Source organism: Lipomyces chichibuensis (genome assembly GCF_038497645.1).
Source record: "Lipomyces chichibuensis strain CBS 12929 unplaced genomic scaffold V1513scaffold_5, whole genome shotgun sequence".
Classification (NCBI taxonomy): domain Eukaryota; kingdom Fungi; phylum Ascomycota; class Lipomycetes; order Lipomycetales; family Lipomycetaceae; genus Lipomyces; species Lipomyces chichibuensis.
In genome coordinates, this window is record NW_027117457.1 from 212,243 (window position 1) to 229,244 (window position 17,002).

A 17,002-nucleotide genomic window follows, 5' to 3' on the forward strand; every position below is an offset into this window, starting at 1 on the left:
TTTTTAGTTTGTATGAACTCTGCAATCATTGGTATTATCCTTATTGCCTTCTGTGAGCGGCGGTTTATTATGGTGTTGTAATAATATGAGGCATGGAGTACAGGTTTTTTCTTTGTCAATTTCAAATTTTTGTTTGCATCGGGGGACTTCTGTTCTTGTACTATCTATGATCTATACTGGACATGTGGCATATCTCGGCGCAAGGCGCTGACACCTGAGAAATGGACAAGTTATTTTTTTCTTTTTGTGTTTTATACTGTATATCAATAACAAAAGTCTATGGAATAGCGACTGATGGTGATATATGAAATGATGTTAAGGCGCACCTTGGGTTTATTATCAACGACTTTCTTTCATACTTTCATTTTAGTCTTATTGTACTAGGTTTACAAGGGTCGTCCTGGAGAGGTTACTGTCTTGTCCATAATCATGTTTGTAGTTGTATTTATTTATAGGCTTCAGAGAAGTAAGATAAATAGTATGTCTAAGTGTTATAATACATGGGTTTGATGACATCTATTTTCATTTCTTGCATAAAACGATTCTAAATTACTAATTTCCGCAAACCACTCGCTATCCAACGCTCCGAAATCTCATCGAATCGGCATCCCAGTAGTCTCTGTCCAGTCTGCGGACACCGCACAGCTTTTGCATCTTCAGGAGTATTTGTGATATATGAATATATGCATTGATAGCAAAACACACTCCCAGTCTCAATTGCCGTAGGATTCTTCATCTGCTTACCACAAAGGCTACACAGGTCACTATTTGTCTTCTCGCGGCCGCTTTTCTTCGGTTTCAAAGGAGGATCTAGCGCGTACTTGGCTCCATCAGACTTCGCGTCAGCGTCCCCGCACTCCAACGCCAACTCTTGTTCCCGAGCTTGCTGCAACTCTCGGTGATATCGTCTCGTCGATTGGGACAATTGTCGGGGGAAGTCAGATGCTTGCCACCACTCTAGGAGCTTCAGCGCCAGAACAGCTGTAGGCAGGATCGAGGACAAAGCGACGTCGAAACAGCGTGACGCACTAGATTGAATTTGCTGCATCGGAGTTCGTAAGTAGCGTCCTTCGGTCGTCCCGCGACTCGTTGTCGGACGCGCAAATGCGTTGCCAGATTGTCGGGTGTAGCGTATCCCAAGAAGCAAGTCTGTTAACGAGTGATATGGCGTCTTACCAAAGAGGTATAGGAGATTTAGAAATAGTGTAATGCTTCCAGCGCCTAGCTTTAGCGACGGGTACAGAGTGACTAGTAACTTGTCAAGTAGCGCACGAGTTCGTTCCCATCGCGTCGTATTAACTTCAGTCGTGTAATGTGACCGGAACAGTGAGCGGGACTGTATGCCTTCGTGATACCGCTCAATTTTCTCTTGGAGATACGGAACGCCTACCTAAAGTCCGTGAGCAAGGTGCAGCAACAGAAACTTCACACGCACTTACCAGACAAAAAAGTGACCCGTACACCTCTTTATTACGCAGTCTCGCTAGCTTGTCCACTTGGCTTTCGACGACTCGTGCATTTCCGGATGCAGAAATAATCGATCTATCCGCTTTGAGGACTCGTCTTCGCGCCAGATCATAAAACGACTCTGTGAACGACGCATTCCCAGTTTTTAAACAGCGCAATTCGATAGCTGACGACAGTAATGCGTACAACTCATCGAAATAAAGCATGAGCTTGAGCAGATATCGAGGATGTCGCGCTGTGAAGTAGGCGAGGACATACCGAACTGATGGTGAGAGGAGGCCAGATAGTTGCTCAGCGCTGATTAGCTCGAAGAGAGTCGGCCGGGACGGATCTAAGAGTAGGGGGTTCAGGGTCGATAAATGCGACATCTTTATCTAACGACCGGCTATGCCAATTAACAAATGATTATAAAAAAGTTCAGTACACTAATAAAATGACGAATATAAATAAGTATGGTAGTGAAATTCGGACAAGCTAAACTGCCGAGTTAATTTGGACATGATACGACTTCGCTTATGCCTCACGTCATAGGGTTAGGCTATCTTATTTTTTTGACCAAAATATAGGTTGGAAATATTTGTTGCGGGGCAACCGAGGCAGGCAACGAGTATCAAAATAAAGTTCAATTATTGATTCGAAAAAGCGCAACGGCCAAACCTAATGAGTAAATTGGCGGCTCTGTGGAAGCAACAACCTCACCACAAATGTCAATAGGGCCATCGTCACTATCCCGCCGAACCGAGCAATTTTACAATCCACCATCCCAATCAGCTCTCCTTTTCACGTGTTCCATACCGTTTCAAGGTATTCTGGTGATAGGATCTCTAAATTAGACATATACATCAGTGATGGCCCACGACGAAAAAGTGCCGCGAGCTAGTGAAGCTTCGGCAGTTCCATTGAGGACATTTCGACGTCGAAGGCGCCGGAAATTAGAGTCCGGGAATAAATTTCGGCAACTTTTGTGGTCAATTTTTTTACAGTGAGCTATCATCTTTATTAATATTTTCATGTTTTGTTGTTGACGTTCCCTAATTTCCCTGCAGTGCCTTAATATATTCCCTACTTTATACCATCCTTTGGAAATGTCCACGGCATCCAGAATCTTCAGGATTATGCCCTATCGTGAACAAAGTCACAGAGCCATTTGTGCCAATTTATAATAACAAGGTTGCGCCATATGTCGAGCCGGCATTGCAGAGAATACAGAAGGGATATGAGGCTTATGCTGAGCCTGTTGTCGAACGTGCTGCTTCTGCGGCTAAATCACAGTATAATGTGTATGCCGCACCGTATGTGACTAACGTTGAGAATGCGATCAAGGATCAGTATGACGAAAAGGCGCGAGTGCATGTCGAGAAGCTTTTGGGTTTGGCAAGACATGTGTATGACGATAGTCTTATTCCACTATGGGAGAGCTCTCAACCGTATGTTATACAAGCGCTGAGGCGGGCAAACGCAGTTGCAGTGTATAGTAAGGATGTTATTCGCCGGAATGCCGGTCCAATCATCGATAAGATGGTGGCGAAGGGATCTGAACTGGCGAAGCTGTCGTGGGCAAAAGTTGTCCAGTTTTACAACGACGTGATTGTCGTCAAGTCCTTACAGTTGTACTTTGATCACGTTGAGCCGGCAGTCTTGAGGGTCAAGGATCGGATATTTTTAAAATCATTTAGCGAGGAGGAAGTCATGTACGAATGCGACGACGAAAACTACGAATGCGACGACTACGAGGAAGGTGAGGAAGGTGATGTTGAGAATGACGAGGATATTGAAAGGTATAACTACTTAATGTTGTGATGTAACCAATTTTGCTCAAACTTTTATAGTGTCGTCACATCAACGATTACCCGAACAATATCACGCACTGCTGTGAGCTCTACAGGGTCGGTTCATCCAGGGAATGCAGGAACCCAGACCCCAGAAATCACACCTCCTGCCGAACATATTGACCCTGAAGTTGCGGAACATCAGTTAGAGATCGAGAAAGACATTATCTCATGGACTTCGAAGTTCCGAACAGCTGGAAAGAATGCTGTCAGTTCATTCACTATGGAGATTGATTCTTTATTTCGGTCAGCGCAGGATATGCTCTTGACAGCAGCTGAAGCCAACCTTCTTCGTGCCCAAATTGAGATTGAGTCGATTTTTGATACGGCCGATGCAGCGCAAGTGCCTGCCATTGCGACGATATTGACCGCTAAGGCTGATGCTGTTCGAGCGCAAGCGGTCGAGGCCGCAAATTCTGTACTCAGAGATGCAGAATCGATACGAAGCAGCACTCTGGATATTTTCAAAACAGTGACAGATATCGGTTTGCAAGAGTTGGGACGAAAATGGGCGTTCATGGAAGGCATAACATGGCAGGACTGGAAAGAGTATCACACTCTGAAGTCAATGGCAGACGACTTTGCGCAGGTCATTGTTGATATTCCGATTGATGACAAAATTGTGCAGAAGTTTTTGAGTGACTTTGATGATGCTGTTGCAAATTGGATTGCGCATGCTGAGGCAAAGATTAGCAATGTTGTATCGGAAGAGGCGGCGCTCACCAAAGTGGCTGATGAGGCCGCAGCCGATCAATTGAATGAATCTGCAGTGGAGGACGATCATCTTGCTGCCAACGAAGAAATTGCTCAAACTGGCAACAGTGAGTCGTCGTCCACTATATCGGTGTCGTCGAGCAGTGCGCCAGATGTATCGGGCACCGATGGTTCAACTTCAATCGCAAGCACTTCAACGACAGCTTCAGGATCCTCCTCATTATCGTCAGCAAATACGCAAAGTTCAACACTGTTGACTAGCACTTCAATCGCATATGCGCTCTCCCATGATGAGCTATGAATACTTGATAGTATGAAGACTTTACGCAGTCATCTAGCTCAAGAACTCGAAGTACATAAAGGCTTAATTGTATATTAACTTAGTATTTTGTGTCCCTATGAACTATTAATTACTTGTGTGTCCGTCATGTTAAGAAGCCCTGTTTTGTTTGGCAGTGAATTAATTAGGAGAATAGTTTTGTATGGCAATTTGTGTGCTAAATAATATTTTCCTAGATCTAAAGACAATAATGTTACTATGAATGTAGCAAAAACTTGAAGATCCGGTTGCAAATGTGCAGGTGATGTCAGGCATCCTGGTAGGCCTTAAGTCTAAAGTCCCAACGCATCGATGACATCATCAACTCCTCCTAACCGCGACCTCATTTCAGCAATGTGAGAACGCCTCATACGACTGACTCAACTGGCAATAATTTATTACGCACTGAGATTGTCATCCTTAAGTGGACACTCCAGACCCGCGTCTACAACGCAACGATCAGCAGTCGTTGACACAGTTGCAGTCAGTCAAACAGTTGCGGCCATGCACCCGGCATACCAGCAGGCCTCGTCAAGATCGCGTACTCTGCTGATATCCCCCGGCGCACACGCGAACAGGTGCCTCCAATCAGACACTCCCACCGCGTCAGCAAGCTCGAGCTCTCTGGGAGCTTATTATACTGACTTGAACCTCATCACGTCTCGCATCGGCACGAGAAGCGTCTCTGGCGGCATCCCCTCTGTAATGCGGCCCGATCCAGTAGCGGGCATGCGGCAAACATCCAGTGCAGACGAGGAGCAAGCTAATTCCGTAGTCGACGATGCCGACGTGTTTGCGGGTGGCTTTGACATATTCATGTCTGGTATCACAATTCACTTCAAGCCGCTACGATATGATCACATTCGGGATTGGGTGGTTAACAAATTAGGCGGTGTGTATGCTGGTATCCAGAATGCAGCAATAGCTGACGTAGAAAATGGGCTTATATTCCCATCATTTGTGCGGCGATCGAGCGAAGATAGCAGGAGTCAGGTGCAAAACCACGAGGATGGTGAAAGAGAGAGTGCAGATGGTGTGATACCGCAAGGGTCCGGTAGTGAACTGTCGTTCTTGTTTAACACTGTGTCTGGGATATACTATCTTTTAAATCCATCAGATGATCATACTGCGACGCAGACTGCTGGAACGCATATCTTTGGACGCGAACTATCTGCGGTTCCGGATGTTATACCAACCGAAAGAGCACCGGACCGATGTCCTGAAGTTCTTGCACCTGAAGTAGTCGAAGATGCGGATAGATCGCAGTTGCAGCCAGAGATAATGAACTCGTTTGATTCAATCAGCGGCGAAGAGGATTATGACGTGCTCTCTTTGGATGAAGAGGATGGCTCCCTTGATGAGACGAGAAGTGCCTCGATCTCACGTCCGGCGAGAAAGTTAACTACATCACTGATCAGAGACAATACGGGCGATCCCGGAATCATTGAGGCGGGCGACACTATTGATGAGTCCGAGATTTGGGACGTTGTCGCTCAGGATGAATTGGATGACTGGGATATTCCAGTCAGACCCAGTGGAATATAACGACATTTTGCATTATCGTCCGTCTTTCTCCAGTCTTTATTGGGCATTTTTTTTGATATTTTCCCTTGGGTCCTATAGATGAAAAGTATCACTTGCTTTAATGGCATGCGTATGCTGTCATCTAGCATATCTCGTTTTGTAGTTGCATTATGTTGGTGTCAGGATAGGCGAATTATATGGTGCGACCGGGCGGAGTATACGTGCGTGATCAGGGACACAAAGGATGGATGGATGGTATATCTATGGAATGGCGTAACTTAGTTTGAATGGATAGCCGGTTGTGTATGAGTGTTTGCGTTCTAGAATTTTGTATATTGCCCGCCAATAGCTAGGTCGGGTGCTTGTGTGAGGAACGGTCTATACCGAGAATCTTTTCACATAAACTGGTCTTCAAATGATTAAAACTTAATTCCGGTAGCTAGATTATAGCCAATTATATTATTACAACGCCATCATGTATTCTTACAGTACTATTTACAGAAGAGCCATCGGCTTCAGAGACTTCAAATTGTAATTCGCTGCAAACAAACTGCAGAAATACGCGACTGTTCCTTCGTTGTCGTTCATCAAATTCTTTAACAACGTATTTGACTCAAATGGTTTTATCGATTTGTCAGCCGTTCCAATCGTGATATGGAAGACCCTTCCACCCATCAAGGGGAGGCTTTCGGTTCCCTCTGACGGCTCGTTGGGCGCAAGTTTGACGGTCACGCACAACAATCTTTCATTCCAAATTGCATCCAGGATATGGACATCTGTAGGCATTGTGTCAAGTGTTCCATTCATCATATGGTTATAATAGAACATCCACAAATCTGGATCGGTATCCATATCAGCCATGTGCATCAGCGTAACGTGCAGTTCTTTCTGAATCCGATTGGTTTGCTTGAGCTGCTCCCAGAAGGTCATATCTGCACCATTATCTTTAAGCAGCATCTCTAGATTTTCGACAAATTCTTCTGGACCTGGAATCTTTAGAGCGAAATAGTTAACTGCTCCTCTCACCTTGGATTGCTGCGACTGTGCGGATTGACTCTTTTTGGCTTCCTTCTTAGTATATGATAGAATACTCTGCTGCTGCTTCGCTCCGGCAGCTCTCTCCTTGACTCTATGTAATTCCTCAGCTGTGGGCTTATTCTTCTTTGTAGATGGCATAAACTTTTTCGTCTCAGGTACATATTCCCGCGCCTTCTGAATCGCATCGCGAATATACGCATCTGATGGTTTCTCTGGAATAATTGCAGGATATTTCGACGCAATCTGGTCGATAATATACTTCAAATTGTCTTCCAAAGGTCTATCAACCTCCAGGTTAATCACCAAATCGAAAACGTCCTTATCAGGATAGGCATTCAAATTCACCGACTGAAATCGCAACAAGAATCCGTTCATGATACCTTCAATTTTCTTCCGCGTATCACTGGATGCTTGTATCGATTGATGGTTATCGCCACGAGCGAGAACCCGATTCAATGTGATATCTCGAATATGGTCCTTACGATTGGATCCCTCATGCAAGAAATGCATGGCGATAAAACGGATTTCTTCCGTTGGCATTAGTGAAGTCATGTCGGTGTATATTTGTTCTCGTTCACGCTTCATGTGGTTATTCCGATCGGCGATAGCGACTTGACGAGTTCGCAGTGTTTCTCTGATTTCTTCGCAAAATCGACGACCGGCGCCAGACTTACTTTTCGGGATATTATCGTTCTGAATATGGCCCCAGCCGAAGAGATTTGCCAATGCAAGGGATAATGTAGTCTTACCGCATCCGATCGTCGCGACAGGGACAAGAACATATTTGTACTCCGAATCCGCCAGCTTTCCTTCCGTACTACCGGTTGCTTCCTTAACTGCGGTCTCGGCTTCTGAGTCAGAATTCTCGTTCACAATGAGCTCGTCGTCGGACTCTTCGTCGGCTTCTTCTCTAATGATCTGTGCGCCATCCTTGCCATAGTGTTCCAAGAATGCGTTCCGAAGAGCAATAATTCCGTGATTCTGCTGGTATTGTTTGGCAAGGTCATTCTTCCCTCTGAAATATGACCTCGCAAATTTAATATACTCTTCTGTAACCTTCTTATGTTTCTTTATCCTAATCGGATGTCCCGACAGCAATTGCTTCGTAACCTCACGCCATCCACGGTACATTAGATACGGTTCCTCAAACTTGTACTTGAAAAAGAAATCTGACGGACTAGAAGTAGTTGACCTTGTTGTCTGGCAACGCACAACAAAACCTTCGACATCGGTGTTATCCCATGATCCAGTCTCCGCACATCTCTCCAGAAATTGGCGAAGGCCCTTGACATCTTCAGCCACGACATACTTTGTCGGGATCATTCCAAAGCGCTCCGCAAACTGGCACACAGCCTCGAACGGGTACGTTCGAAATTCTGGGAAATTGAGGTTCAATCCGTGCAGGTATAGTCCAGCTTTATTTCCTTCGTATGTCAGAATATGTTCTTCGAACGAATCGTCGCAAAGTTCAGCCACGGCAGTGCAGTTCAAGTTGCGGAGAGTGGCAGCCAAATCACGTTTCGTTAGTCCGACCGACGCGAGATGCTTCTCGACCCACCTTTCGCCAACTTCTGCATGGCTTTCGCCGGCAGAATTTGTACGTACACCAGTAGAGTGCTTACTGCAGACTAATAGATCGTGGTCAGGTAATCCAGACAAAAATATAATGCATCCATTTTCTTTTTGGGTGAGATAATATGGCGCCTGAGTGTTCTCTTCAATCCAGCTCCACTAAATTCAACTTAGCGTCCATATAGTCCAGAAAAGGATGCATTTAACGAAATTACCTTCGTTTCGACAGTCTCGTCTATATTGAAAAATTTATCGTAGCCTCGAGCAACAATCTCCATGCGCTTGTCCCCGTGGTCATTCATGACTGAAAAAAGGCCTCGAGCGTAAGTAGGAAGTGTACCCTTCTTGTAATCCCAATCGTTGAATTTCCACCCGTGCACTAGATAGGGTGAGTGCGAAAGTTTGAACACAGAATGCTTGACTCGCGCTTTTGATTTCCGAGACTGTCCGGCTGGCGACTCTGGTCGCTGCAGGAGATCAAAGAGGTCATCTGTCGCCTTCGATGCGTTGGCTGGGATCTCGAGTTTCGGAAAAGGAAGATCTACAACTTTGCCGGAAGCTTGTGGTCCTTGGGATGCGCTGGAGGAGAATGCGTAAGACTGCTGCGTCTCTTCAGAGGGCCTTCCGCTCATGATAGATGCAGGCGAGGTTGTCGTAATAATGGGTCTTGCGGTAGCGAATAAAATCCTCGAAAATGGCAAGGGGCACAAGAACGTGACGGACCTGCAGAATACAGATCCAATTCTGAACCTCATACATATACGTATGTATATGTCTCGTATATATACGCTTGTCAAAAGATCTAACCGGAGCCGGCCCGTTCAATTATTGAATTTTACGATGACTCGCAATTAGTTCGGAGAATTCCACTAATTTTACACCCTCCCGGCTGCGGCTTGACTACCATCCACGTGACACATTATTTTGAATACTGTTCTTCTAGAAACCACAACATATCAGCGAGAATTGAAAGTCTACAGACGCAATCGCTTTCTGAGAATACGCAAGATAAATATTTTGCTTATCAATGATGTGTGTGCATGTCATTATGTCATACATATCTCTACATAGTAGGTATTTTTCATACACAGTTTATTTTAAGCCAGTAGCGAATAAGCAAACGCTTCGATAATCTTATTATACACTTGAGTAAAGACCTTCCTGACAAAAACCTCTCACAAACGTAGTCTAAACGACATTGTAGTAAACATGATTGTATGGCACCTGCATTAGGACATATAACGATTATCTACTGTGGGGTAAGTACCAACCAGCCAGCCTAATTAAATTTCCGCTATGCCTTTCCCCTCTGGGAGGGTCCGGCCCTGAGTACGGAGTTAATAGCTGGCTTCAGGCTCGACGTTTTGAGCACATCCACAGTATCCCACCTCGTATTCATTCAACAGATATATACATATATTGTTCAATTTATGTCACATTGATTGGGTAATATCACTTTCGCGCAATATACTCATCGATTTTGATCAAGGCCCCTGTCTGTTCGATTTTTCGTGGGTGACGTCACTGTCACTGTTTCTCTTATCTTCTCCATCCAGTTCAGTGACATCAGCGCCATCAACTAGTTCGAATTTTTTTAACTGTTCACAATGCCGACGTCGCCAAAAGTAGCAATCCCATTGAAAACGACGAAGGATCTCGATTGGGCATATCCACTACAGACGTATATCCGAAATGCATATGGCAGCTCGGAGGACTTCTCCAAAGAATGCCAGATGTTCAGTCGCTTGCGGCAGGATATGATGGGTGCTGGCAAAGACCCGACAGGAAGAGATCTGCTGTACAAATATTATGGACAATTGGAGCTCTTGGACCTTAGGATTCCCGTCGAGGATGGAGGATGTAAAGTGGGGTTCACCTGGTAGGTAGTTCGTTACAATAAGTTTAAGAGTAAGAAGTGATGCTAAACCACACTAGGATGGATGCGTTTACGCATGCAGAGACGACCCAGCATTCACTTGCATTTGAGAAGGCTTCAATCCTTTTCAACCTGGCGTCCACAAACTCGCATATCGCTGTCGAAACCAATGATTTGAAGGTCGCATACAAGACATTCCAGGCAGCCGCTGGCATATATACTTTTGTTGCTGAAAATTTCTTGCATGCTCCTAGCGCAGACTTAAATAGAGATACTGTTAGAGCCTTGGCAAGTTTAATGCTCGCTCAAGCACAGGAAGTGTTTGTTGAAAGATTGCTAGTGGAAGGGACCACGAAGCCGAATTTGCTTACGAAGCTTGCCAAGTCAGCGAGTATAATGTACAAGACCGCAGTCGAAGGATTAAGTACAGCCGTTTCGAAGGGCTGGGGAGAGAGAGATTGGGTATCTCTCGCCAGCGTACGTCTGATACGTGTTTTTGCTCGAGTGCACTCTAACGTAACACAGGTTCAACAATACTACATGGATTCTGTCGCGAACCACCAGCAAGCGCTTCTACTATCGTCAAAAGGCAAACAAGGATTAGCAATCGCCTATCTGCGGTCCGCTATCTCAAAAGGCGATGCCGCAATGAAATCATATTTACCATCAACTTATTCTGCATTTATGGAGATTCTCACAGCGCATCATACGCAGCTTACAACAAGCCTCACTGCCATGGAGAAAGACAATGACTTTATATACCACGATTCCATTCCAGCAGCTAACTCCGTCACCGAGATCGGACCACTGGAGGCAGCCAAGCCGACGCAAATGAGCGACTTGTATGTGGATCAAGACATCACTCAACTAATTGGTCGCGATATCTTTGAGAAACTCATTCCAGTATCAGTAGCTGAGCAGAGTAGCATGTACTCGGAAGAAAAGGCCAAAGTGTTACGAGCTGAAGGCGAAAAGGTTGATGTAGCGGAGGAAGAATTAGCCACGGCGCTGGAGTATCTTGGCCTCCCAGCTGCATTGAAAACAGTCCGGACGCTGACTCACTCATTTGCCGATGACAGAGTCGATGAGAAGGTTGCTCAATGGGCACAGAAGGTACAGATTTCTGGCACTGTATCGTTTGCGGACATTGAACAGAAAAAACGAGATATCTATCAAGTTGTTGAGCGATGCGAACGCGAACTTGAAGCAGAACAAAGGGAGTCGGAAAGCATGAGATCCAAGCTGGGTCACTTTTGGACTCAATCGCCTTCCGTTTCACTAACAACCACGTTGCAATCTGATTTGCACAGTATTAAAGACTCGCTTTGGACTGCTACTACTTCCGATAGGAAGTTACAGGCTCAATATGCCCCGGTCGAGAACGATGTTAGAATACTGGCACAGGGGCCAAACAGTCCGGAGTTGGCTTCATTCTTCAGATCTCCCGCCGGTATATCGTCTTTGACTAAGAGCTTGGTTGATGTTGAGCTTTCTGATCGGGGAGGTAATCCCGGAACTGCAAAGCCCGATACTGAGGCCGTTGAGAACTTACTTAAAAAGCTTACGAAATTGAAGAAAGAACGTGGTCTAGTATTTGCGGAACTGAAAGAAAAGGTACGCCGGCATCACCATCTTCCTCCGACTTTTCCAGCTAACGTTTACACGTAGATTCAAGAAGACGATATTTCGTCGCTGCTAATCCTCAACAAAAAAGTCCCCAATATCGAAGAGAAGCTTTTCAAATCCGAGCTTGAAAAGTTCTTACCTTATCAGAAGCGTATTGCAGCGACAATCTATCAGCAAGCACTGACTCTCAAAGAACTGACTGCTGCATGGAAAGTTATCCTAGATAACCCACTTATCAAAGAACGTCGTGCGCAGCTCGATTCAGTAGACCATCGCAAAGATGCCACAATAGAGCGTTTCAAGAAAGCGTTTGAGGATTGGAGCGATGTGTACCATGGCAAACAAAAGGGCGTGAAGTTTTATAACGAATTGTACGATTTCACTAAGGCTATGGAACGGAATGTGCAGGAGTTTGTGGATAATCGGAGGGATGAAAGTCGGAGGATATTGGCGACATTACAGGAAAGAAGGGGCATGATGTAAGAATTTTGCATTTGCAATGGATTGTTGAAAAATCTGCGCCAATTTTTGTTTGGTTTTGTATTATTTGTAACTTTATTTTGGTGACAGGTATTGAAAGGAAAAGCCGAATGTTTGTAGCAGGTTGTCGTGGTAGAGTGCCCAGTTTAGTATTGTTGCAGGCTGATTCAAAACAGAACACGAATGCATTTTCGATAATCTCATCATCTTGAACCGACTTCAGATCTTCACATTGTTTGCACATAGATGACTCTGTTTTACTACCTAACAATGCAGCCAACGACAATATCCGTCAACGCTTCGAACATACTGCCTGATCTGGTCGACCCCTCAGTTCAAACTCTCATTGAGCTACTTGTCGAGGTCTACCTCCACGTCGACCCATCTGCGTCCAATACTACAGATGTCGTCATATCTAGCGCAAATATCCGACGTCTTACGAGCATTATTTTTGATCGTCCCTGGAATATGGATCCCGGCGTCAGAACTGCAGAAGCTGTTGTGAAACTAATTGGCGCGATAGTCGTTTTAACTAAATTTCTCACAAAAGTTGGATTAATCAAACGATGAATTAAGTTAAGCATACGCAGTCGGTCACATACCAATACATAGAAACTGTCTAATACTTTTGCTACATGGCACAATATAACTTACAGAAATATACATCTTACACATTAATATATACCACAACTCTGCCGAATCTATCCATTATAATCTGCCGCTTTGATAATCGCCTCGCAAATATCCTTATAGCCTAACGGACTCGCAAATTCATTATACAAAATTGATAAATTCGAAACCTTGCCATCTAACTTATCCAGCAACTCGACCCTGTTACTTTCATCTTTCGCTAACCGCTCATCAGTCTTCACTCTACCCAAGATATCGTCTTGTATGAACGCCACTGTGAGCTCATCCTGCGTCGTCTGCAGCAGCCGCAGCATCGCTTGCCGTTGTCCCGGCGGACAATAGCAATTGCAGAATCCGCGTGCGCGCGATAAGAACTCAATTCGTTGACCAAGCGGTAGCTCAAAATCTGACTGCGACAAGCGATAGAGCACCTGGCCGGCTTTATAAAATTGGTCTTTCTTTGCGTAGAACAGCCACATCAGGTTCGCTTGTTCAATGTTCGTGGCTGAGTTGCGCTCGAGATAAGACTCGATATAAGGCGTATCGACTTCTAGAAGTCGATTCGCCAACCCCCTGGAGACAAACCAATCATAGAACCGATAGTGAAACAGTTCATCGCTGGATGAGTAGGCGACCGCATACGTTTCAGTCTGTAGCGTCGTAATCGGAAGTGGAGCTGTCGCCGGAGTCGTGCCTCCCGGTGATAACGGTTGCTGCTGCTGCTGTAGAGATGCCTCCGACTCCGCAGCTCTGGTATCTACATCCTCCAAGATGCCAAATACCAGGTTATAGCACTGTACTCTCTTTTTGAATAATTCCTCTCGTGGGTCCAATGTTGGCATTCCATCTGAAAAGAAGCCCAGCGATAGGTTCCCACGATCAGCTTCTATCGCCGCCTTCAATACGACTTGGACAGCACCAGGATGGAATTCCAGAGACAACAGCTCCGCAACAGCTCCTTGCAAGTCATCGAACAGTATGGTTCCCGCCGCCTTCTCGAGCAATCGCACACTTTCTCGGAGATACTGCAGCTTCAAATCAGGATCCGTCGCAGCGACTGACTTCGCCTTATGCAGATATTCCATAGCCTTGAACAGTATGACGTCATCAGCTGAGCAAAAAGATCCGCATCTCTTGCGTAGGATGTCAACGACCGAATCGACTGATCCGCCAGCCGTAATACTCTGATTCACAATAGCTGCTACAAGGTCTTTCGCCAGCTCAGTGCCCTCGCTGGTTGTGAAAAGGTCGTGGAATGTGAGCTTCGCAATATGATTTTGGGTTTCCTCTGAAAAATTTGCCATGATTTCGTTCAACTTCTTCGGTTCGCCTGCCACCAGAGCGACAAAAGATATGCCTTCTCGCATATTCACGATTAGCTGAAGGAGCGCGTACATTCCGCGGTGTTCAGCTTGCAACGCCAGCTCGTCGCTCCTTCCACTACCGAACCCACCGAGGACTATATCTGGGCCAGATAAACCATCTATGTAATTTCGGTTCTGATCTAAAAAGTCATACAGTTCTAAAAGAAGTATATGGTAATTATTCAACTTGTCTGCCGTTATATTGCTTGAGAAGGAACGAACATTCTGCCCCTTTTCAGCAGATAAGGTCATCTTAAAAATCGGCATACGCCAGATGGGTCGGACTATTCGAGCGATGTACATTCCCAAACCATCGAATCTGCCACTAAGTTGGATGCTATCAATAGAGAGCTCTACCACGCCGTAATTGTCATCTCGCACGTGCGCCTTGCCACCGTATTCAATATATGCCCGTCGAGCTAGTTCTCGAGCATCCAACGGCCACTGAGATGATGCCGCAATACTTAATGACGTGCAACATGTCTCCCCTCGACCATATAATTCCATGAATTGCCGCAAATTATTACTTTGTATGAAAGTTTGCGCCATGTATCGTCGGGTATATATATGGACACCAGTATTCGTTAGCACAGCAACTTCCGCCGGTGGAAGAATATATTGCCCACAAATTTCGTTACCAAATCCCTCTGGCCTAGTGGACACTTGGAACTCTGGAGTCAGCAGCTCGATGGCTTGCACGAACCCTTCAATATCTGCCCAAACTGCGTTCTCAAGAAACTGCGGTGCCGACGGTGAAGTCAATGACTGTCTAAGTATCCTGCAGGCATCAGGAGCAGAGACAAACAGTGAGTCCGATGTAGCGCCTTCCTTGACTGCGAAAAAATATCCAGGTGCAAATGCTTTGGAAAACCGGGTCTTTTTAAGTAATGTGGAAGTCGATGCAGTCTGAGTCATCGAATCCCGAGGCGGAAAACGTACCTGGATAACTTGCATTGTGGTCGGCGGTGCTGACTCATTACTTGCAAATCCGAAACCGTACGTTCTAGCAGCTCGAAGGAATAGTCGGCAGCCTGTAGAAGTGGTTGCGATGAGATGGATCTGTGTACTCTCTGTAGGATGAACTGGATGTATAGAGACGATAGTTGTGCTGCGGGGATCAAGGAGCGGCGAAGTGGCGTTGATCATTTGTAAATGAGACGAGATTGAAGCGTATGTATAGGTGATAACTAATGTAAGATCTGATGAACTTGACATGTGATACGCTCGGAGAGTAGAACGCGACGACAGCGTGTACACTAACGACCGCGTATCGTCAACCACAATGCCGACAATTGTTTCTAGCGAACACACGTCAGCATCTTACATTTACACAAGACTCAAAACGTACCCACCTGTATGACTCGAGGGCAAGATAGACGAGAGCACAGACGATGAAGAAAAGGGAACAATCATCTTTGCGATTGGCGATAGAGGGCCCATTGACGGTGAAAATCCAGACAATCCACTCTTGGTATGACACACTTTTCCACACTTCCCTCTAAACCAACTTTCTGTATTCGAATATGTGATTTCCCACAAATCCGGTGACCCACGACTTGTGAAGAATATTCTCCCAGTTTTATCACTACCCGCGATCGCGTTCACGTCCAAACCCTTAATCGAGACAACCATTCCTGTGTCATATAGTTGAAGATCATTATTTGTAAAAGACACAGCAAGAATGTGAAACTCGAGTGGCGTCGCGAGAAGCAGTAAATAATTGATTGTATCAATAAACGTTCCTTTTTGCGGTTTGATTAACTGCACTGATAAAATTGTATGTGCTAAATCTTCGAATGAGAGAAAGTCTTGCCCACTCAGATAATTCCAGAAATACAAGCGATTGTCGACCGTAATCCACGCACGCTGCAGTTGTGGAAACAAACCCATTTTTGTGTAGCATTCTGTCCTATTGTATTGCTCAAAAATGATATCTGGAATATTTGATATTCGCGTTCGTGTGAAGGGAGTAAAAGCTCCAGGGTCAGCCGGACCATACGGGTAGTCGGACAGCTGACTCTGCTGGATAATCCTGTCAAGATCGGGGTACCGACTATCACGCTCAATGTACTCGTTTACGTGTCGCCGTGCTATTTCGATTGGTGTCTGTGGAGCCGCCGTTGCTGCCTCCTGCTGCGCTATCGTAATGACCTGACCAGCGGGTGAAGTGGTAACCAGTCGTCCGTCCAGAGTGCTCTGCTGCTGTTGTTGCTGTTGTTGCTGTTGTTGCTGCTGCTGCGGTTGTTGTGGTTGTTGTGGTTGTTGCTGTGGTGATTGTGGTTGTTGTTGCTGCTGCTGCTGCTGCTGCCCATACAGAGGTTGGAAACTGTTCTGTCCACGCAGTGGTGTCTGGTAAAGTTGCTGCTGCGACAAGCTCCTCGGAAGCGACCCGGATCCATGTGTTCCTGGCGTTGGCGTCTGTGGAAATCCGCCAGGTTGCCCGAAGCCCAAGCTAGAACTGGCAACGGCAGGCGACGACACACTCGTACCCTGTCGTGATCCAGAATCAGGACCAACAGTAGCAAAAGGAACCGTCGGATATATCGACGCGGAAAATGCCATC

General features: G+C 45.6%; 6 protein-coding genes across 6 annotated transcripts; 3 read left to right on the forward strand and 3 right to left on the reverse strand.

Annotated features, from left to right (window-relative positions):
* Window positions 1–427: 427 nt before the first annotated feature.
* On the reverse strand, window positions 428–1,932 carry V1513DRAFT_438926 (Pex12 amino terminal region-domain-containing protein; the record flags this gene model as incomplete). Its single annotated transcript, XM_066897130.1, has 2 exons — window positions 1,440–1,932; window positions 428–1,390 (listed from the first exon to the last, which is right to left on the reverse strand). Coding segments are annotated over exons 1-2 (1,237 nt in total), but the record flags the coding sequence as incomplete, so codon positions are not given.
* A 244-nt stretch (window positions 1,933–2,176) lies between these two features.
* Window positions 2,177–4,610, forward strand: V1513DRAFT_462638 (uncharacterized protein). The gene is made up of 3 exons (XM_066899941.1): window positions 2,177–2,449; window positions 2,514–3,245; window positions 3,297–4,610. The coding sequence occupies exons 1-3, from the start codon at window positions 2,316–2,318 to the stop codon at window positions 4,309–4,311; spliced, it is 1,881 nt and encodes a 626-aa protein (XP_066755298.1). The 5' UTR covers window positions 2,177–2,315; the 3' UTR covers window positions 4,312–4,610.
* Window positions 4,611–6,326, forward strand: V1513DRAFT_438931 (uncharacterized protein). Its single transcript, XM_066897131.1, has one exon. The coding sequence runs from the start codon at window positions 4,834–4,836 to the stop codon at window positions 5,872–5,874; it is 1,041 nt and encodes a 346-aa protein (XP_066755299.1). The 5' UTR covers window positions 4,611–4,833; the 3' UTR covers window positions 5,875–6,326.
* Window positions 6,327–6,348: 22 nt separating this feature from the next.
* On the reverse strand, window positions 6,349–9,095 carry V1513DRAFT_456970 (RNA ligase-domain-containing protein; the record flags this gene model as incomplete). Its single annotated transcript, XM_066899602.1, has 2 exons — window positions 6,349–8,622; window positions 8,679–9,095. The coding sequence occupies 2 exons, from the start codon at window positions 9,093–9,095 to the stop codon at window positions 6,349–6,351; spliced, it is 2,691 nt and encodes an 896-aa protein (XP_066755300.1).
* Window positions 9,096–9,931: 836 nt separating this feature from the next.
* On the forward strand, window positions 9,932–12,570 carry V1513DRAFT_250260 (BRO1-like domain-containing protein). Its single transcript, XM_066894475.1, has 4 exons — window positions 9,932–10,342; window positions 10,399–10,816; window positions 10,865–11,953; window positions 12,008–12,570. Exons 1-4 carry the CDS (start codon window positions 10,071–10,073, stop codon window positions 12,446–12,448), a joined length of 2,220 nt encoding a protein of 739 aa, XP_066755301.1. The 5' UTR covers window positions 9,932–10,070; the 3' UTR covers window positions 12,449–12,570.
* Window positions 12,571–13,146: 576 nt separating this feature from the next.
* On the reverse strand, window positions 13,147–17,001 carry V1513DRAFT_423469 (Nup133 N terminal like-domain-containing protein; the record flags this gene model as incomplete). Its single annotated transcript, XM_066896036.1, has 2 exons — window positions 13,147–15,737; window positions 15,792–17,001. The coding sequence occupies 2 exons, from the start codon at window positions 16,999–17,001 to the stop codon at window positions 13,147–13,149; spliced, it is 3,801 nt and encodes a 1,266-aa protein (XP_066755302.1).
* Window position 17,002: the final 1 nt, after the last annotated feature.